The sequence below is a fragment of the Cryptosporidium muris genome, genomic scaffold (assembly GCF_000006515.1).
Source record: "Cryptosporidium muris RN66 scf_1106632373441 genomic scaffold, whole genome shotgun sequence".
Classification (NCBI taxonomy): Eukaryota; Apicomplexa; class Conoidasida; order Eucoccidiorida; family Cryptosporidiidae; genus Cryptosporidium; species Cryptosporidium muris.
In genome coordinates this window covers 179,854-200,031 of record NW_002196582.1, presented here as the reverse complement: position 1 = coordinate 200,031, position 20,178 = coordinate 179,854, and the positions used below count along the sequence as shown (strand labels likewise).

Sequence of the window (20,178 nt, the reverse complement as noted above, 5' to 3'; positions counted from 1 at the left end):
AGAAATAAAAACTAAAGAATTGTCTTAGCTTACTTTTATATCATATAGAAGAAAAAATTGAACTAGATTTTCATAGGTATCTTCAGGATGGCTAATAGAATCACAGAATCGCACAAATGAATTCAAGTCACATTGGGGACCAACTGACTTTACAAAATGGGTAACTTCTGCCTCAGAAGGTGCTAATCCCTGTTAAATTTGGAACGAAAAAAAATTAAAACTATATATATAGGAGTATCGAATGAATCCTACCATACTTCTAGCTATTTCTCCAGCTTTCTTACTAATTATAGATGTACCTCCTCCCTACATGAAATATTGAAGTAATTAAGTATTGTATCTGTTTCTAGTAATTAGTTAGATATCCATTTACTTACAGATGAATCTTTAAAAGAAGCTTCTATGAGACCTCTACTCTAATGATTATGATAGAAATAAGAAGAAAATGAACAAATTTCAGACTTTATTAGAAAGTAGTGAATATTTATATATATAAAATATTTGCTTACCAACTTCATTCTGACTATTAGTTATAATAAAAATTGGCTGATAATCTTAAGAAATTTCTTAGAATCACTTCTTATAGTTGATAATAAATGATGTGTCCTCCCTCACAAAGTTTTAGTAATCTCAAAGAAAAAAAATGCGCATATATATAAGCGGGAATAATGAAGCGCTAAAAAAGCTGCATGTTTTGTCTAGATTGACAGACAAGAGGTATTCATTTAGTCTATAGGTAACACTTAAAGAAGAATTACTCTGAGCTGAGAAAATAGTCGATGATAAATTTTTTTGAATCTTTGGGCTGTGGAGTATGCTCAAGAGGTTGTGGAGAGGTTATGAGGGACTTGAAGAAATCGGAGCGTATTGAATACGGAGTATTTGTAGGATACTATTCAGATGACGATGAGACCCAATCTAACTCAGATGATACAGAACCCAAATTTCAAGAGCAAAGTGATGTAGAATCTGAAGTTTTTGATGCTGTTATTGAAGAAAAAGAAGAAAATTTAATAAATGAGATGTTTAGTGAAGTGGCATCAGGAGGTATCTGTAACATTAAGCAAGCTAGTCACCTTGTTCATAGAATAGGGCTTTCCCCTTCTAATCAAGACATTGAGAAATTAGAGAGTACTACAGGTGGTAAAGTTACATTAGATGATTTTGTTAAATGGACTCTGACAATTACTCATCCTGAAGACCACGTAGATTATATGGCATCCTTCTTTAGGAACTATGATTCAAAAGGGGATGGTATGATTACAAAGAAACAATTTTTATGGTTAACAACAATCGGTGGTGATATTTTAACTCGTGAAGAAGCAGAAGCAATTCTGTCTAAATTTTCACTGGGTGATAGATTTAATTATACTGAATTTCTTACAAATTTAATAAATGTAGAAGCAAGTGATAAGCCTATGATCAATACAAATATTAAGTCGAAAACACCTTGTAAAGATAGTTCTGAAAAAGTATTAGTAAGCCAAATATCTATGACTATTAGAGATTTAGCAGATACTGAGACTTTTTTACCATCTATTGATCTTCTAGAAGCTTTGAAAGCTACTTATGGTTCTCAGCTGACTATAGAGGCTGCTAACAAGGTTTGCGAAGGATGTGAATATCCAGAAAAGACAGTAAAATATCTGATACAATTTTATAATGAGTGGACAGTGAATAAGAGTCAGGTTACAAGAAAAGCTGTTCGTGATTTGCTAATGGTTTGGAAAGCTAAATTAGATCAAGTCAGTGCAGAAACTTGGATAACCAGTTTGTGTGGAACAGATGAAGTTATTGATATTGATAAAGTCTTGAAAACAGTGGAAAATCAAAGACAGGACCCAAATAGTTATACAGAGCATAACTAATCAGTATTTTACTAAATTTACATTTATCATCCATTTATTAAGCTTATAAGCGAGATTACACAGAAAGATGGCAATATGTATTATTTTTCTAATTTTTGCTATGATGTTTAGGTATTACAAATCTTCTTAAAATAACAATATGGAAATAATCGCGCTATTGCGCTGCATTAGTTTTTACTATATTAAACAGGTTTGAGAAAGTAATTTACCCTCTAAATTAAAGTATGGAAGATGGAGATAACTTAAGAAATTGTGGCACTAATTATGCAAGCATGAATTACAGAAGTGAAGGTTGTAAGATTCAATCCAATTTAAATAATTCTAGTAATGTTATTAGAAATAGTACTAGCAACCATGTTATTAATCAGGTTAATCATTTGACAAACAATTATCCTAATAATTCTAGTAACAATACTGTATATAGTGTAAACACAAATATATTTCATATTAATAATTCATTAAGGGAAATATTGGCTCGTATTTTACCTGGGGAAAGCCTGGATAAAGCTCTTTATCTGGTTTCTTCGGTATTAAATAACAATATCACTCCAAATAATTTTAGACTTCATTTAATGCATTTATTAAAAAATATTCAGTTGGTTGAAATGGTAGAGAATACTGTATATCCATATTTATCTCACTACTCGTCTACTATTACAAAGAATGGTAACCAATATATCAGTGACACTACTCTGTCAAATCAAGCTGTGGGGATATCGCAAGATATGACTAATCAAAATATTACTTCATCCGGACCTACATCTTATATGCATAATACTAAAAAAACAATAAGCCGTCATGGAGGATATTACAACATGCAAGCTAAAGAGGATATACTTCTGCAAATATTGAACCATGTACTTAAACGAAATGTACCTGCGATTGTTGGTGTTGATTTAACAGGTCCTTCAAATAATTACTTAAATATAGATATACCTGAGATATCAAATAAACTATCTTCAAATAATACAAATGACATTTCTAAATGGATAGGAAAATTGGAACTTTATTCTAATAATATTATTATTAAGGAATATACTTATAAGACCTTTAAAGGTGGTGGAGATTTTTTTACTGAAAGTTATTTGTTACTTTCCTCAACAAAGAAAATGAAAACTACACTTTTTAGTGACAATGCTGCTAAAACAATGTATCAATTACTGAGTGTATATGTGAAGCAGTTTGTAAAGTCTGTTCTTTATGAAGAAGAACTTTCTATGATGGATAATACAAATGATAACTTCCCTGGTTCTCTAGATAAAGGTAAAGGTAAAGGTAAATCTTTAGGTGGAAATAAGGGATTTGGTATAGATAAAAGTATGATATCTTCCCCGATAAAACCAATTATGATTACAAATTTATGGTCATGTCTTTATAAATCTCTGCTATATTCTATGCAGAAACAATACCCTTATTGTAAATATAAATTACGTGAGATTAAATCCCACTTAATTTTATCTGATATAGGTTTAAACAATCCAAGTTACATTGTAATACCTGAAAGTTTACACAGACATATTGAATCTTTGATACTTTCAAATGCGTACAATCAATGGGAGAAGTTAAGTATATTATAAAATCTAAACATTTGCCTAATATAAACTGGAGATAACGGAGTAATCACATTAATTTTATACATCTTTTGGTAAAGTGTAATCAGGACAACACCAACTATCTTCTACACATTTAAGTACAATACTATTATAATAATTTGGGTTTTTAAGGAAGGTTTCAGAAGCTTCTATATTTGCTGGTGAGTTTGGATTGGGATCATTAAGAAGTGACTGAATAGAGGTTAGAATTGAAGATATATCAAATAATGCACTCCACTGATTTTGCAATATATCTAAGCATATACGACCATCTGGATAAATATTAGGGTGGTATATACGACTTAAAAATCTCACTTCTGGAGATTTAGTTGGATATTCCTCCGTAAAGTGAATTATTAAATGAAAGGTTCCTAAATATTAATTGTAATATTTAAAGTTAGAAATATAAAATTACTTAGTTAACATATAAAGACTTTGCATTACAAATCTAAAACATACCACTTTCCCAAACAGTGCCCTCAGGTCCATTTATAATTGCATGACAGAACATCATGTTTTCCACGAATGGCATTGCAAAAATGCCTGAATAGGATCCCTTTCTGACTTTATTAATATCACTGACAATCCTACGTCTCTACATATATATTTAATGTGCTAAGGGTTCATCGAAAGTGCGTTTACAATATCCTTACCGCAACAGTAGACATTTAGTACTTAGAAACGTATTGAAATATTACTAAATAAGATTTCAAACAAAAAATTTCCTATAGTCTTCCTAAACCCTTCTTAAAATAAAAAGGAATGGAAACCGGTAAAATAAAATTGAGTTATATGGCATTCCAGTTTGTCGCATTAATTTTATTACACCTAGTCCACTATCTAAAGACAGGACTATCCACTTTGTCTTAATTACACTTATTGCTATATTAGGCGGTACTGCCTCTCTTATTGTCTCGTCTTTACTAATATTATTAGCAGAGATGATGTTTATACTGTCCCGAAGGGGTTCTATAAATCTGCTAATTAAACATTTTTGCAGAATTACTGAGACTATTTGTTATAATTCTCTAATTTAAAAGTTTTAATAATAAATGGCTCGTCGTCCAGCTAGATGCTACCGTTATTGCAAAGGCAAGCCATACCCAAAATCTCGCTTCTGCCGTGGTGTACCTGATCCTAAGATTAGAATATATGATGTTGGACGAAAGAAAGCTGAATGTGATATGTTCCCTGCTGTTGTACACTTAGTATCTGATGAATATGAACAAATTTCAAGTGAAGCTTTGGAAGCAGCTCGTATTTCAGCAAATAAGTATATGATCAAGTATTGTGGTAAAGATAATTTTCACTTACGTATTCGTGTGCATCCATTCCACGTATTAAGAATTAATAAAATGCTTTCATGTGCTGGTGCCGATAGGCTCCAGACAGGTATGAGAGGTGCTTTTGGCAAACCGACTGGTACAGCAGCTCGTGTACATATTGGACAGATATTAATGTCAATTAGGTGCAAGGAAGATAAGGCACAAACTGCAGTTATGGCATTAAGGAGAGCAAAGTACAAGTTTCCAGGAAGACAGAAGGTTGTTGTATCAGACAAATGGGGTTTTACAAAGTTTACAAAGGAGGAATACTTAAGACATCAAGCTGAGGGGAGGATAATACCTGATGGTGTAGGTTGCAAATACATTAGTTGCCGTGGGCCACTATCAAGAATATTCCCAGAAGCTGCAAATATTCATATTCCTGTAGATGAATAGGTGTAAATGATAGTTAGAATTATGTATACATGTGGCAACTTCTACTTATGCTTAATTATCATACTTAGCAATATAAGCTATACTAGATTATAGGCATATTTGAACATCAGAAGTTTATCACTTCTAGTGAGTATTAGATATTTAATAAAATTTCTAATGAGTGAGTCCTCTAAAGAGATTGTGCTTTACTTTGAATTACTATACTCTCTTGATGTCTTCCTTATCCAAAATTCTAGGAGACCTAGTGTGGCTGCAGCGCCCAGTGTTGGCGCTTATTGTATGAAATTTTTCCTAGTAAATACTGGAACGATTTTGAATATTTTCATGTAAACATTTAAGGTCTGAGGTTTTGGACTGGTTGAATTAATTTGATGCAACCTTTAAAAGATCCATTAAATGACCGTGTTGTTAAAGATGTGGAACCCCCTCCTCCACTACCACTGTCCAGAGAACTTTTATTTCCTGAGGGCCTTGAGGGAAAACCTGATTGGAAAACATTGAAGCTACATTTATTGCGTGAGGGAAGAGTTCATAAGGATGATGTAATTGAGATAATAAGACGTGTTTCAGTTATTACCGGGAGTGAATCCAACTTACTACGCCTTAGAGATCCCATTACAGTAGTAGGAGATGTCCATGGTCAATTTTATGACTTAGTTAAATTATTGGACGTTGGAGGAGATCCTGAGAAAACTCAATATCTTTTTCTTGGCGATTATGTTGATCGTGGTTCATTTTCTGTCGAAGTTTTACTTTTGTTATTTTGTTTAAAACTTAATTATCCTGATAGTTTCTTTATGTTGCGTGGAAATCACGAGTGTAGACAAATGACGGCTTTTTTTAATTTCAGAGATGAATGCGAATATAAATATGATATTACTATTCATCACTATTTTATGGACTCATTTGATACATTTCCTATAGCTGCTGTAGTGAATGGAAAGTTCTTTTGTGTACATGGAGGTCTCTCTCCTGAGTTAAAATCTATAGATCAAATTCTTTCAATCAATAGATTTCAAGAGCCTCCTAGATCTGGTTTATATTGTGATATTTTATGGGCAGATCCATTTGATGATAAGGATAATACAGTATCTTCTCCTGAGCCATTTGTTATAAATGATGTTAGAGGCTGTTCATTTTTCTTCGCTGCACAAGCTAGTAACAAGTTTCTGGATCAAAATGGTCTGTTGTCTATAGTACGAGCACATGAAGCACAGCTTGAAGGGTTTAAAATGCATAATCCAAATATGAAAACCAGATTTCCTTCAGTAATTACGATTTTTAGTGCTCCCAACTATTGTGACGTATATAACAATAAAGGTGCAATATTAAAGTTTGAGAACAATACTTTGAATATTCAACAATTCAACTTTTCACCTCATCCATATCATTTACCTAACTTTCTAGATATTTTTTCTTGGTCTTTACCATTTGTATCAGAAAAAGTAACAGAGATGTTATATGCAATTCTTCAACCTGTAGCAGCTTCTACTGATACAGAAAATATTGAAGATGAAGATGTCCCTGAAGATGTACGAAAAGTTATAGATATATTTTGTCTAAATGATCAGAATAAACTAACTGAAGACTCAACAGTAACTAGTCATACTGTACGCCCATCTGGTACATCTTCCAGTATTAGTAGGGAACGAGCAGATACTTTGCGAAAGAAAGTTCAAAGTGTTGCAAGAATTATGAGAGTATTCTCAACAATAAGACAACAAAATGAGCTAATTGTTAAGTTAAAAGGTGTAACACCTGGCCATAGAATCCCTATGGGATTACTATTAGGAGGTAAAGATGCACTGGAAAATGAATTACAAAAGTTTAATAAGGCTAAATCTCTAGATGCTCCTAATGAAAGAAGACCATCTGTTTAGAATAATCAATTATTGTAACTATTTTGTGCTAACTTCATTATTTTCTTGCTAATTTCCACTAATTCACATTTCTTTTCCTTTGTAGTGAATTAAAATATACAATTAATTGAATATTTGGTTGGGGAGAGAATTCTCCTAGTAGAAGATATATGCCTTGAAACCTCAGATTATTACTTATTTATCTTCTTATTAGTGATTACTCTTCTTGTATTTTTTGGTTTGGGAATGGATGAAATAGGTACAGATATTGGTGATACACTAATTGGAGATTGTATATTCAAATCCATTAAGTTGAAATTTTCCTCAATAATTACATTTTCATCTAAATAGTTTGGTTCACTGGGCATTTTAATTGGAGGTGGTAACATATCAATTACTGGAGTACTTCTATTTGTTGTACTTTTACTAACAATACTATTGGGAGTAATATCAGTTGAATTTAAAGGAATTGAAGTATTAGATGATGTTGACACGTCATTATTAATATATTCCAACAAACTTATAACTTGAGTATCACCTTCTAAATAATCTGCAGGTTTTTCGAAAAAAGGATCAGTAATCCTTTGAACTTGATCTAAGTTAAAAGGTGGTCTTGGTACTGTCTGTCTATAATAGTTAATATATTTACTTGGAGATAAACATCTAGATACAATTTTTGGAATTGCAATAGTCATATTTTTATTAGGAGTTAATCCACTAGGTATGAGTTCTCGTTTAAGTAATTTTCCCATACTATCCATGTTATTTTGCAAACGCCTAATTATTGTATCCCTGTGATTTTCAGTTGAGTCTCCAATATTATGAATAGCTCCTAACTCATCCAATATATCATCAATAGTTATATTTGTATCTCTTAAATATTCATTATGATAATAATTAAAATAATTTGATATGCATGATGAAAGTTCTTCATATGAATTATATTGGATCGATATTACAGAATTTATATCTTGAATTGCATTCTTTATACTTGATTGAGATAAGGTGGATATTTTTTGCAATAAAGAAGTGCCCTTCTGAAATTCTTCATTATTTGTTGAAATTATATGTTGAAAACCAATTCCGGCATGTGAGGAAATGTTTCCAATACTTTTTTTAATTTCAGCTATCTTCTCCATATGTAACTGATTTTCACTCTGAACTTTTTTGATAAAGTTATCTTGAATTTCATGCAAAATTTTTTGGTAACTTTGTGTTCCACACATAAAAATCTTATGCTCATTTAAAGTCTGCTTCAAGTTATCTATAGTAGAATCTCGTGTGCAATTGATATCTTCAAATATTGTTTTGGTAGTTGTAACTAAGTCATTAGTAGCCTCATCAACAAATGAATCTACGAATTGATTGAATTGTTGCTTCAGTATATTAGCTTTTGATTTAAGATTTGATATTTGATCCTTGACTCTATTATCAAGACTTTCCAAGTTCTTATTTGTAATTTCATTAATTAAATTTAACTTTTGATTAAATAATACTTGAATATTTTCATCGTGTTTCTGAATGTCTCTTTCATACTCTGAAAGTTTAGTAATATATTCTTCATTTAATTTTTTAAACTCCATCAACCCACTCTCTTCAAAAAGAATTGTTTCATCAGCTATATTAGTACATTCAGTTAACTGCTTGTTTATATCTCCTTCTAATAAAGTTGTCATTCTGCATGTTTCACCATATATTTTATCTAATACAGTTTGTTTAATACTACTAATTCCAGCTGATATTTCAGAATTTAAGGATCTATTCAATGTATCATCTAGTATAGAAGTTACATTTTGACACAATGCTTTACCTGTTTTTACAATATTCTCAATTTCCTCTATTGCCAAACTACTCCTTTGTAACCACTGCTTTAATAATCCATTCTTCATTTCATGAGCTATTTTATAAAATGAATTGCTTGTTTTAAAACAAATATCGTGTATATTTTTTGTAATACTTTCATGTAAAAGCTGCATTTGAGTTGACATATCACCAGTATATTCTTGATATTGAATAATTTTTTTTTGAAGCTTGGACATATTCTTAATAGACTCCATTAGTAAGGAATATAAAATATCGCATTTCTCATTATATAATAAAGCATGTTTTTTAATTTGAAATGATGCATAATCACCTGCATTTATCCGATCATTTCTATCATCTAGTTCCTGTGTCATAGTTTCTAAATTAGTCTCGATTTGTTTTAATACCTCAGCTTGACTTCGTAATGCTCCTTCTAATTCTGATATTTCATTTGCTTGACTATTAATCTTGCATTCCATCTCAGTATACTGAGCTAGAGGTAAATATACTCCATTTTTTTCACGATTTGCCTGTAATTCAAATTTAAGTCTTTCAATTTCACAATTCATTTCACGTATCATCACCTTTTTAGTCATCTTTTGATTTACTACAGGCATATTTTTAATATTTTTTGCTCTATGAGCATAATCGAGTGTATTCAATGTTTCTTCAAGATACAATGAAGATGATGTAACTGTCGCTATAATACAAGTTTTTGTGCGTCCACCCAAGCTATCTTGCAATAATCTTGTTAGTTTTGAATCTCTATATGGAACATAGCTTGAATGATCAACAAGAGCATTAATTACACGACCTAATGTAAGTAAACTTTGGTTTATCATACCTGCTTCTTTTGCACGATCTTTAATTGCATTCGCACCACTTCTCTGAATATTTTCTGAACCAGCTAGATCTACCAAATTAAGTTTACCCACTTTTAATACATCTTCACCTTCAATATTGGTTTCCTTTGTATGTATAGTTATTGTGAAAATACAATGGCTCCGTGATGAACATTTATTAAGTAACGTCTCAGCTGTTCTTCTTTTCCTTACTGCTGTTGATAAAATATTAAATATATCTTGAGCTTTATTCACTGGCATCTCTTCTAATTTATCCACATTTAGACCTCTCTTTCCTGAAGTGTCATCGTATATTTTGAGTGAAACCTTTTCATCACTCAGTAAGTCAGATAGTTCCTCATTATAAATCTCTAAATAAGATACACGTACACCATATTCAGTATACTGGCTCTCTAATCTCTCAAATATGAGTTGAACTGCTCTTGGTATTATACCAGCATGATCAGATAAAGAAATGTTAGATATCTCTAAGTACTCCTTCATATCACCTTCCATTGTATAAGTCTTGCCAGTCCCAGTTTGTCCATATGCAAATATTGTACAATTAAACCCTAAAAGTGCTTCATCAACAATTGGAACAATGTATTGCTTAAAAAGTTCCTTCTGAGAAGTATACGCACCGCATACCCCATCAAAGGAGAATACTTTACTAGAATAAGAATCTATTTTACGCCCCAAACCTTGCTGTGAGACTACTATTTCTTTTGTTTCTGGTCTTGTTTGTAGTATATTGAAGTTACTTGGATCTTTTTTTTCTTGTTCAGTCGAAGGACGACATCGGACAATAACTTTTACATTTACACCATTTTCATCAGATACATTAAATTTCGTCCTATTTGGCTTCATATATACACCTTTAAGCTTTTAAATATATCCTAATTATTGTTTAAAGTAGCCAAATTCCTTTGGTTATCAAACAAAAAATTAATTACATTAGAGTCAACAAAGTATACTGGCCCACATATTTGCATGAATATGGCGCTAGCGCTATTGCGACTTCATGAACTTTCTGTTTAACATTAGTTATGAAGATTTTTATCTATTTTTGTAAATGAGTAACAGTATACTATAAAGAAGCTGGGAATACTGGCAAGTGTACTTTCACTCAGAGGAGATAGTATACTTTTTTAGGATGGATTTGGCAATAAAAGAATGTGAGGAACTTTTAGCAGATGCTCCTGAAGTTTACAACAGCAAAAGCTTTGCTAAATGGAAAAAAATGGATAATAAGGGCTTGCAATATTTTGTAAAGCACCATTATAAAACTTTTAAACGTAGGCTTTCTCGTGGAACTCCTCAAAAGTATAGATGGCTAATATGGACAATTTTCTTAGATATTATCCCTAATGATGGTATATATAGTGAATTTATATATGTAAGTATTTCTAGCGCAAAATTCTATATTGATATGTTTACTACTAGTAAGATTGGCAAACCACTTAGTCAATGTAATCAATGGTATAGAGACTATTATGAATATGCAGCAGGTGTTCCAAATAAATATTCACCACTAATTAGTATTGACGTACCTCGAACTTTTCCAGAATTGAATATATTTAAAGATCATGAACCTCAAGAGTGTTTATTTAGGGTACTTAATGCAGTGGCTAATCATATACCTGATGTAGGATATTGCCAAGGAATGAATTTTGTTGCTGCAGTATTACTTATTACTAGTAATTTCGATGAACAAGGGAGTTTTTTTGTTTTAATTATTATCTTAGAAAAATATGGTCTAGCAGGATTTTATAGAGAAAAATTCCCACTTTTAAATAAATATATTAAAGTATTTAATAATTTATTTGCTTTAAATATCCCAAAACTTTGGAGACATTTCCAAAAAGAAGGTATTATTGATGCTATATATCTACATCCATGGTTTCTAACTCTATTTGTATCTGCATTACCATTAAAAACAGTTGTTATTTTGTGGGATCATATCATTGCTCATGGAATTCATTCATTACTTTCAATTGCGATTGCTTTACTTAAAGCTATTGAATCAGCTTTGATAGACCAATCAATGGAAAATATAATTCAGTTTTTTAAGTCATTAAGAATATCAGTTGGTTTTGATGACATTACATGTGGTAAAATACTATTATATCACGCTCAAAAAATTCATCTTTCCGATGAAATTAAATCGGAAATTAACTACAACCATAATATTCAAATTGACCATATAGAATGAAAATTCTTAAAGGTATTGAAAGAGATTTTTAAGAAATTAATAAATATTTTAGATTATAAATAATATATTGATCCTTTAAATATATGGTTAGTTATAATATAAAAGTTACATAATATTATATTAGATTACTAAATTGAGAAGAATAAATTTTGGAATATCATCAACTGAATATTTGTTTATTCATCTTTATTTATTAAAGTATTCAAAATATTCAAAAGTAAAGAAAAAGTACACAATCATATATAAGAATATAAGTAACAAGTTGGATTTCTTCATCTTTAACTATATTCTAATAATATAAACTATATAATTATTTGTAATTATTTATGAGCAATTTCAAATATTAATACCTAAGACTTTTTTCTTTAGAATTGATTAAAGATTATACTTGTTTTTTATTTCATTCAATATAATTGAATTTATTTGGAAATTTTGACCTTATATGAAAATAGTTGAAGATACTGTATTAATTTCTTTTTATAGATAAATCATTAAGTTCAGAAGTCATACTATTATAATCACAATTTTCAAATAAATCTGTAGAGATATTGAAGTATTTATATTTAGTCTTTTTCATATTAAAATACTCATCAATAACAAATTTCATATATAGAAATTCACAACATGATTATCCACTTTTTATTCAAGTATAAAATTTGCTTTAGAGCACTAATAATGTCATTTATAGGTAATTATACACTATCAGAATAAACAACATATATAACCTTTTAAATTATAAATACCTCTTTATTTTGATAAAATATTATATATTATATCTAGAAATTTGCAATAATTGTTCACTTTTTTTTAACAGGACCTAATTCTAATATTACAAGTTTAGATTAAATAAAATATTACAGTAATCTTTTTATTATCAAATCTCTAATCTAATAATTAGAATGTATACCAAATAATTAATTAATTATACTAACAGCTGAAAATGTAACTTTAAAGATATATTCATTAATATTTTAGAAGGTTATACAGCTTGTTTAATATTATCTAATTCCCTATGACTTTGGAATAGTTTTATATATGTTATTTATTAAATTATTATAAATAACCCCGCTTTTGCAGAAACTGCCTTCAAAAAAGTGAATCTATTTATTATTATTTGTAACTATTACATTACTCCATAAAGTTAGTGATGTATTAAAAGATTAAAAATGTTTAGCTGGCTAATATCTAAAATATTTAATAGGAATGAACAAGATATATCAAGTAATTATATGACCCAATCTAATAAAGACCAACATATTTTCTCAGAGACATGCAATATAATAAATACTGAAATACTTAAGATAACCTCCCAGTATATTGTAATTAATAATGAAATAAATAGACTGGATAATGAACATAGAGAAAAATTTATCAAACATTATGTTAAAGATAATACTATCCGTTCTATAGCTGAATCTAGAAATATTGAATCTAAAATAGAAATACACTTAGATAATTTAAGGAGAATACTTAATAAAACTTTAGAAGAATTTGAAAAAAGGTTTATAGATATTTGCCTAAATTTAAATGCTGAAGACCTTCATTATGAAAAAGAAATGATGAATTATTTATATAAATTATCAGAAATATTACACTCTAATGATATAATTTTAAATCTTATAACAGTCCTTGGTTATTTATCGGTTGCAGAACAAACTATAATATTAAATATAATATCTATATTAGTGGTCAGTGAAATTAGAAATTGCCAATTTAGATCATTTGTATCAGAAATAGATACATTAAATAAAGATATTAATAATAAAGAAGTAATAAATTGTGAATCAAAATTAAATAGATCATCAATTATAATAGATGAGGATGATCATATTAAATTTATTTCTGCAATATTTAGTGATAATAATAAGGAATCTAGAAACATTGCACTTGATAATGAATTACAAGATATAGAATATAGTAATCAATATAATAGATTTGATGAAGCTTGTAAAATATTCAATAATGATTCTCAGGTAAAATCTAATGTTAATGAAGAAACCTTAGATAGTAATAAAATGGAATTACAGGATAACAAGTACTTATATATAAAGGATTTTTCTGAAGATGAAAAATTATTACTCCTCAGATGGTTAGAAGATCATTGTGAAGATTTATATTCCATATTATTACACCATTATAAATATGTATCTATTTCATATAAGATAGGAGAAATTATGCGTGATTTGTCATCATTACTTGGTATAGTACAAAGTCCCGAAATAAAAGATAAAAAGATAATAAAAACAAGTTTGAAATTTATTCCTTTAAATATATTCCGTAATAAAGCTTTCTATATATTAAAATCTATTATTTATAATAATCAGATATTTTATAGATTAATCAAATTATCTGGTAGTAATTGTTTTGACATTGCATCAGATTCAATATCAACATTACGGTGTTATCTATTTATTTCACCACATTTAACGAATGAATTTATTACAACAAATCAAGATAAATTTTTTTCTTATTATTTTGGTTATTTAATACAGTCACCAGACTATGTTCCGAAAAGACAAGGATTAAGATTACTAAATCAATTATTATCCGTACCCGAGATGTCAAAAATAATGACTAAATTTGCATCTAATTACAAATACTTGAAAGTATTTATGATATTACTAATATCAAAACTTTCTTCAATATCTTTTGAATCATTTCATCTATTCAAATTATTTGTAGCCAATCCAAATAAATCAAAAAACATTCATAAGATACTATACATTAATAAAGAAAAACTCATTTCATTTTTGTTACAATTCCAAAATAATAGAAACAATGATATAGAGTTTTTATCAGATAAGCATGTAAGTTCTATTAAATTACTTATTAATTTCTTTTTTTTTTTTTTTTTTAGAAATTATCCATGTTTATTTGTATATTGAGATAATTTCTTTATTATTATGATTTCTTTTAGTCCTTAATAGCAAAGTTACAGGAATTAAAGAAAATATAATAGATATTCATTGTGCTTAGATCACTACAAAAGTAGGTACCAATAATATGGCCACGCTCCTATTAATGGTGCATCTAATCAGCGCTTTCTTAATCTTGAACAGTATGCACCTTATGAGTATTAATAATATTAATATTAGGTAAGATACCTTTAAATTAATAAACTGATAAATACATTAACAATTAATGTGTCCAGAAGATTTATTTGATTTGAAGAAATTCCAAGATCCAGAGTTCTCTGCAATAGCTTGGTTAAATAATACAATAAGACTCCATAATAAAGATGGGAATATCTCATTACCTGATACTTTGAAAAATATTTCAAATAATTGCAATCAATTATTATCTAAATACTATGATTATATTGAGAAGGATTTAGATACTATTTCTAGCTCATTTGAAAAGATAAAAGTATCTGATAATGAAAATATATCAATGTTAGATAATTTAAAGTCTCGAATTTATCAGTTTAAAAAGGATATTTTAAGTAGTGGCGAATTTTATGATAAAAATGAGTCTATTGATGATATTTTAATATTATATGATCAGAAAATAAGACTAGAAACAGCTTTACAATTACTTAGGAACAGTTCGAAATTTGAATCAATGTTACTTGATATAGAAGAGATCTTAAAGAATAAAGAAAATATAAAGTTAATTATAAATAATGGTGGGCAGGGATTACAAGATATAACTAATAAATTTTGTTCTTTAAAACTACTAGTTAGTAGTTTAGAGAGCCTCCCAGAATTCTTTATTAGAATTGAGAAATTTCATTCATTAGAGAATAAAATATTACATTATTTTGATGAATATATTGAGGAAAAATTTATAAGATATGATAATTTTGAAAGTATTACTATTATATCATCATTATATGAGAATCTTGGTCAAAATCCTAGGCTTGAACAGGCTTTAATGAATATATTTACTACACAAGCTCATAGAATATGGGAACTAATTTGGTCATTTACATCCTATGGATCCCAGAAATTTGAAAAAGATGAAAATGATAATATGAATATATATAGTTCTCCAAAAAACAAAAGTATGGATAATTTAATTATTTTTGAACCTATACAAGATTTACAAATATCAGAAATTGGACATGATATATATCGTATTAGGGAAGATGAAGCAGTGATTAAATATTTTCGATGGTTTCATGAATTAATTTTAGCTAGAAGGAATTTTTTTAAGGATCTATTTACTAAAGATGGTAATTATATGAAAATTTTACATAAATTTTATAGTACTTTGGTTGAAACGTGTATTCACAGTTTAAGACAGTTTATAAACTTCATAACCCAACCAATTAAAACTATTACAAATTTTTCTTTTAATTATGGTTTAGAAGCATGTATTGAGACGAAACAAGATAATATTTTTAGTATTACATATGATGGGCTAACATTATCTGTAATTAATGATATTCGTACAGTATGTCAACGTATGTATAAATCATTTGAAATATCAATGCAAATTATTCAAGATTGTACAAATTCCAATTTATTAAATGATGTTACAGATATATCCCAAAATAATTCTGTGGTTATTAATGAGATATATGAAACTATTTTTAAAACTACAAATATTTTATTTTATCTATTTCAATGTGATGTAATGGTAATAATTCGAGGAGCACAATCATTAAGTCCTTTTTTAAATACAAGTAATAATATAGTAGATTCTTTATATTCTTTATCTGAGGAAGTATTAGCAAATTTTAATATATTGGTAGATACAATAACTAGGACTTTTCTTTCAGAATCAAATTTGAATGAGAATATTTATCCTACCCCATTCCCTAAGGATGGATGTGTAATACAATTCATTGTTTTTATAGATCAGATATTGACGCAATATTTACATTATTGTATTCAAGGTTGTATGAATCCATTTCAAAATGCAATAAGATCTATCAACTCTGATCTAGTTAAAAAATTAGGATATAAATTGAAATATCTACAGGATTATGGTCCACCTAATCTATTAGATAAAGAACTATTGAAAGCATGTATCAAATTCTACTTTTGTATTTTAGATATAGATCAATTATTTGGGAATTTACTTAAGAAATTATTAAGTCATTGTCAGGAAATATACCAATTATCTGAGTATCAAAATTCACAAATAGATCAATATGTTAACTCTCTTTCTATGGATATTAATATTGCAGATATTAATATAATTAGAGATGTAAATGTAGTAGAAGCTGAAAGACTTGCTAATATAATTTTTGATTTAATATCTAAGAGAAGTAATGACTTAGGAAGAATTGTTATAGATCAATTTTATACTTCAACTTTAATAAGGGCATTTAAATGTCATTTTATTGATATAATTGCACAATGTTGCTCATATCCTATAATGGCACTTCTTGAAAATTATTGTGACTTAGAACAATGGACCGGAAAGTTAGATTTTAGTATTCATGAACAACTAAATCATAAAATTATAAATGATTCAGACCTATCAGATAATGATATTACAGAATTTATAAGGGAATTATGTATCCAACCTTCACTTCCAGTAGTTACATCAGGTGAATATATATTAAGTATTGTAGTTTCCTTGGAATCAAATATATCTAATTATAAAAACAGTGATACAAATAGCCTAGTTACAAATATTGTATATAAGATAGCTCAAATTATGGAAGATACATATCGTCGTCAAATTATTGCTATGGATAAGTTAAATTACTTTGGATTACTTCAAATATTTGTAGAACTTCGTTATATTAGTAGTGTATTTGAAATATTATGTGTTTGCAATAAAAATCAATTAAATTCATCATGGGGACAAGATTTCGACAGTCTCAGTTCTGCTTTATCAATTATTATAAAGAAATCGTCAACAAAACCATCAAGCGATAAAAAAACGCTTATGTGGTATGATATACTTATTCAAAAATTTGATAAATCTATTTGTTCTAATTAGAAATCTTTAATTGAATAAGGTATACAATTACATATACAGTGTATAAGCAATAATTAATAATATAATTATAGTTAAATGATACATCTATAGTTAACAAGGCAATAAATTTATTATAGCATCATTTATTTACTAGTAGTAGTTAATATTTTATATATCATATCATAATTAATATTAACAATATACTATCAAATACAAGATTTTATATTTCTACTTATAAAATAGAAATACATCTATCATTATTTATTATTAAAGTAATATAGGTAAATCACCCTTTGATTTCCTCTCTCTTATTCCCTCTAAAAATCTCCTATGTGCTTCATTCCATGATTTTAAGAATTCCTTATTTTTATTAAGAGTCTCGTTATTTTTACGATCTTCTAAACCATTTATATCTATAGAAGCACCATCTTTAAACATGCTTCTCCACCATATATTGACTTCATGTATAAGTTTCTTCTTTTTAAGTTCAATACATATCATTCTAATAAGTTTACATGTATTATTATCTTTTACTTTAATAACTGACCAGAATATAATATCCTCATCATCTTCTACACTATAACTAAACTCTTTCTCAAAAAAAATAGTGCCATTATATTTAATTGTAATGTTATCTTCTTTAATAATAACTTCCAAATATTTTGAATCAATTTTATCATCAATTATAACGTACAACCTAATATCAACCTTTGTCTGACTCCAATAGTACTTTCCTTCTAAATCATGCCCACCATTATACTGTAAGTCATCAATTTCTAAAGTTTTTTCATGATATATCAAACTATCTGACTTCAAATTTGATGTTAAATTCTTTTCTATACTTTCTTCAATATAATATGTACCATCCTTTAAAGATATTAACTTTGGACTATCAAAACGAGTAACAGAAGGTTGTGTATATTTTTTATCAGCTTCATCATCACTGTCCAATTTAATTTTATCCCACTTTGAATAGTCAATATATGTCATATATATAAAGAATAATATTTAGACTTCCTTAACTAATCTTTTAAAGACATTTTATTTAAGCGCGAGATAGTCCCGTGATTTCCATTATACTTGTAACTCTTATATCCTGAAGTATAACATTTTTATTGTATATTTATATTCGTAAATTTCTCAATATGAAATATGCCCAACTAGTTATAGGTCCTGCTGGATCAGGTAAATCTACATATTGTTCAATTATTCAAAAACATTGTGAAGTATTAGGTAGATCCTGTCATATTGTTAACCTTGATCCAGCTGCTGAAGATTTTAGATATACATGTTCAATTGATATACGTGAATTAATTAGTCTAGATGATGTTATGGAAGAGCTTCATTTAGGACCTAATGGTGGACAAATATTTGCAATGGAGTACTTTATTCAAAATTTAGATTGGCTTGAAGAAAAGCTTGAGATTGGTTATGGGGATCATCAATATATTCTATTTGATTGTCCTGGGCAAATTGAACTATTTACACACCTACCAATAATGAAAATATTTATAGAATCACTTAAAAATTGGGATTTTAGGGTTTGTGGTATTTATTGTCTAGATGTTGGATTTTTAACTGATGCAAGTAAATTTGTAGCAGGATCAGTAGCTACCTTGAGTGCAATGGTACAACTAGAAATATTTCATGTCAATGTCTTAACAAAATGTGATCTAGTAGAAGATGAGCAATTAATATATACAATTTTACAGAAAGATGCCATTTCACTTGTCACAGATTTAGAAAAAACAATGCCAATCCATATAAAACCTTTAAATATGGCTTTAGCAAATTTACTAGAAGATTATAGTATGGTGTCTTATGTATGTCTTAAACCTGATGATGAAGATTCTATTGGACAAGTATTATTAGCTATTGATATGAATTTTCAATACTATGATGATAAAGAGCCAAATACAAATTTTGACTTAGCAGATATAACTGGTAATGATGATTTTGAATAGATTATATAATTTTAATATAGTAAATTTTTTTTTAATTTAATTAATTATTATATATTATATGGAATATTTAACTAATTTGTTTGGTTTATTACAAAATTACTTAAGTACCATACTAAATTACATATATTTAGGATATTATATTATTTCTTAAGTGATAATGTAGTAAATTATGTCATATTTGAAGAAATTGTTTTACCATATTAGAATTATTATATATTTTAGAATTTTATTACAACTAAAATATATTAAAAGACTATATATGTATACATTATATATATATATATATATATAATATTAGGGTATCTAAATATGGCTGATTGATAAAACTATTATCTAATAAAAGTAATCTTTAAAAAGGAATAATTAGAGTAATTGTCTGATAGATTATCTATTATATAGGATTAAGAGGCTAAATCTTTAATAACATACAGTAAAGAGTC

General features: G+C 28.1%; 12 protein-coding genes across 12 annotated transcripts, besides 16 other annotated features; 8 read left to right on the top strand and 4 right to left on the bottom strand.

The window, feature by feature from the left end:
• Positions 1-24: 24 nt before the first annotated feature.
• On the bottom strand, positions 25-518 carry CMU_020610 (uncharacterized protein; the record flags this gene model as incomplete). The annotated part of the gene is made up of 4 exons (XM_002142630.1): positions 25-189; positions 253-306; positions 378-416; positions 510-518. The coding sequence occupies 4 exons, from the start codon at positions 516-518 to the stop codon at positions 25-27; spliced, it is 267 nt and encodes an 88-aa protein (XP_002142666.1).
• Positions 480-503: a sequence feature (AT_rich).
• Positions 519-779: 261 nt separating the features above from the next.
• Positions 780-1,868, top strand: CMU_020600 (uncharacterized protein; the record flags this gene model as incomplete). The annotated part of the gene is made up of 1 exon (XM_002142629.1): positions 780-1,868. The coding sequence occupies one exon, from the start codon at positions 780-782 to the stop codon at positions 1,866-1,868; it is 1,089 nt and encodes a 362-aa protein (XP_002142665.1).
• A 224-nt stretch (positions 1,869-2,092) lies between these two features.
• On the top strand, positions 2,093-3,445 carry CMU_020590 (uncharacterized protein; the record flags this gene model as incomplete). Its single annotated transcript, XM_002142628.1, has 1 exon — positions 2,093-3,445. One exon carries the CDS (start codon positions 2,093-2,095, stop codon positions 3,443-3,445), a length of 1,353 nt encoding a protein of 450 aa, XP_002142664.1.
• Positions 3,446-3,499: 54 nt separating this feature from the next.
• On the bottom strand, positions 3,500-3,992 carry CMU_020580 (ubiquitin-conjugating enzyme family protein; the record flags this gene model as incomplete). The annotated part of the gene is made up of 2 exons (XM_002142627.1): positions 3,500-3,831; positions 3,920-3,992. The coding sequence occupies 2 exons, from the start codon at positions 3,990-3,992 to the stop codon at positions 3,500-3,502; spliced, it is 405 nt and encodes a 134-aa protein (XP_002142663.1).
• Positions 3,833-3,874: a sequence feature (AT_rich).
• A 520-nt stretch (positions 3,993-4,512) lies between the features above and the next one.
• Positions 4,513-5,181, top strand: CMU_020570 (60S ribosomal protein L10, putative; the record flags this gene model as incomplete). The annotated part of the gene is made up of 1 exon (XM_002142626.1): positions 4,513-5,181. The coding sequence occupies one exon, from the start codon at positions 4,513-4,515 to the stop codon at positions 5,179-5,181; it is 669 nt and encodes a 222-aa protein (XP_002142662.1).
• A 371-nt stretch (positions 5,182-5,552) lies between these two features.
• On the top strand, positions 5,553-7,061 carry CMU_020560 (serine/threonine protein phosphatase, putative; the record flags this gene model as incomplete). Its single annotated transcript, XM_002142625.1, has 1 exon — positions 5,553-7,061. The coding sequence occupies one exon, from the start codon at positions 5,553-5,555 to the stop codon at positions 7,059-7,061; it is 1,509 nt and encodes a 502-aa protein (XP_002142661.1).
• Positions 7,062-7,231: 170 nt separating this feature from the next.
• CMU_020550 (kinesin motor domain-containing protein) lies at positions 7,232-10,552 on the bottom strand (the record flags this gene model as incomplete). Its single annotated transcript, XM_002142624.1, has 1 exon — positions 7,232-10,552. One exon carries the CDS (start codon positions 10,550-10,552, stop codon positions 7,232-7,234), a length of 3,321 nt encoding a protein of 1,106 aa, XP_002142660.1.
• Positions 7,915-7,949: a sequence feature (AT_rich).
• A 286-nt stretch (positions 10,553-10,838) lies between the features above and the next one.
• On the top strand, positions 10,839-11,897 carry CMU_020540 (TBC domain-containing protein; the record flags this gene model as incomplete). The annotated part of the gene is made up of 1 exon (XM_002142623.1): positions 10,839-11,897. The coding sequence occupies one exon, from the start codon at positions 10,839-10,841 to the stop codon at positions 11,895-11,897; it is 1,059 nt and encodes a 352-aa protein (XP_002142659.1).
• Positions 11,473-11,510: a sequence feature (AT_rich).
• A 24-nt stretch (positions 11,898-11,921) lies between the features above and the next one.
• Positions 11,922-11,966: a sequence feature (AT_rich).
• Positions 11,967-12,187: 221 nt separating this feature from the next.
• Positions 12,188-12,225: a sequence feature (AT_rich).
• A 418-nt stretch (positions 12,226-12,643) lies between these two features.
• Positions 12,644-12,673: a sequence feature (AT_rich).
• Positions 12,674-12,924: 251 nt separating this feature from the next.
• Positions 12,925-12,960: a sequence feature (AT_rich).
• A 103-nt stretch (positions 12,961-13,063) lies between these two features.
• CMU_020530 (uncharacterized protein) lies at positions 13,064-14,853 on the top strand (the record flags this gene model as incomplete). The annotated part of the gene is made up of 2 exons (XM_002142622.1): positions 13,064-14,704; positions 14,815-14,853. The coding sequence occupies 2 exons, from the start codon at positions 13,064-13,066 to the stop codon at positions 14,851-14,853; spliced, it is 1,680 nt and encodes a 559-aa protein (XP_002142658.1).
• Positions 13,555-13,582: a sequence feature (AT_rich).
• Positions 14,189-14,218: a sequence feature (AT_rich).
• Positions 14,713-14,761: a sequence feature (AT_rich).
• Positions 14,854-15,038: 185 nt separating the features above from the next.
• CMU_020520 (uncharacterized protein) lies at positions 15,039-17,795 on the top strand (the record flags this gene model as incomplete). Its single annotated transcript, XM_002142621.1, has 1 exon — positions 15,039-17,795. The coding sequence occupies one exon, from the start codon at positions 15,039-15,041 to the stop codon at positions 17,793-17,795; it is 2,757 nt and encodes a 918-aa protein (XP_002142657.1).
• Positions 17,796-17,843: 48 nt separating this feature from the next.
• Positions 17,844-17,865: a sequence feature (AT_rich).
• Positions 17,866-17,934: 69 nt separating this feature from the next.
• Positions 17,935-17,970: a sequence feature (AT_rich).
• Positions 17,971-18,041: 71 nt separating this feature from the next.
• Positions 18,042-18,764, bottom strand: CMU_020510 (uncharacterized protein; the record flags this gene model as incomplete). Its single annotated transcript, XM_002142620.1, has 1 exon — positions 18,042-18,764. The coding sequence occupies one exon, from the start codon at positions 18,762-18,764 to the stop codon at positions 18,042-18,044; it is 723 nt and encodes a 240-aa protein (XP_002142656.1).
• A 155-nt stretch (positions 18,765-18,919) lies between these two features.
• On the top strand, positions 18,920-19,738 carry CMU_020500 (ATP-binding domain 1 family protein; the record flags this gene model as incomplete). Its single annotated transcript, XM_002142619.1, has 1 exon — positions 18,920-19,738. The coding sequence occupies one exon, from the start codon at positions 18,920-18,922 to the stop codon at positions 19,736-19,738; it is 819 nt and encodes a 272-aa protein (XP_002142655.1).
• Positions 19,739-19,798: a sequence feature (AT_rich).
• Positions 19,799-19,942: 144 nt separating this feature from the next.
• Positions 19,943-19,989: a sequence feature (AT_rich).
• Positions 19,990-19,992: 3 nt separating this feature from the next.
• Positions 19,993-20,029: a microsatellite.
• Between the last annotated feature and the right edge of the window lie 149 nt (positions 20,030-20,178).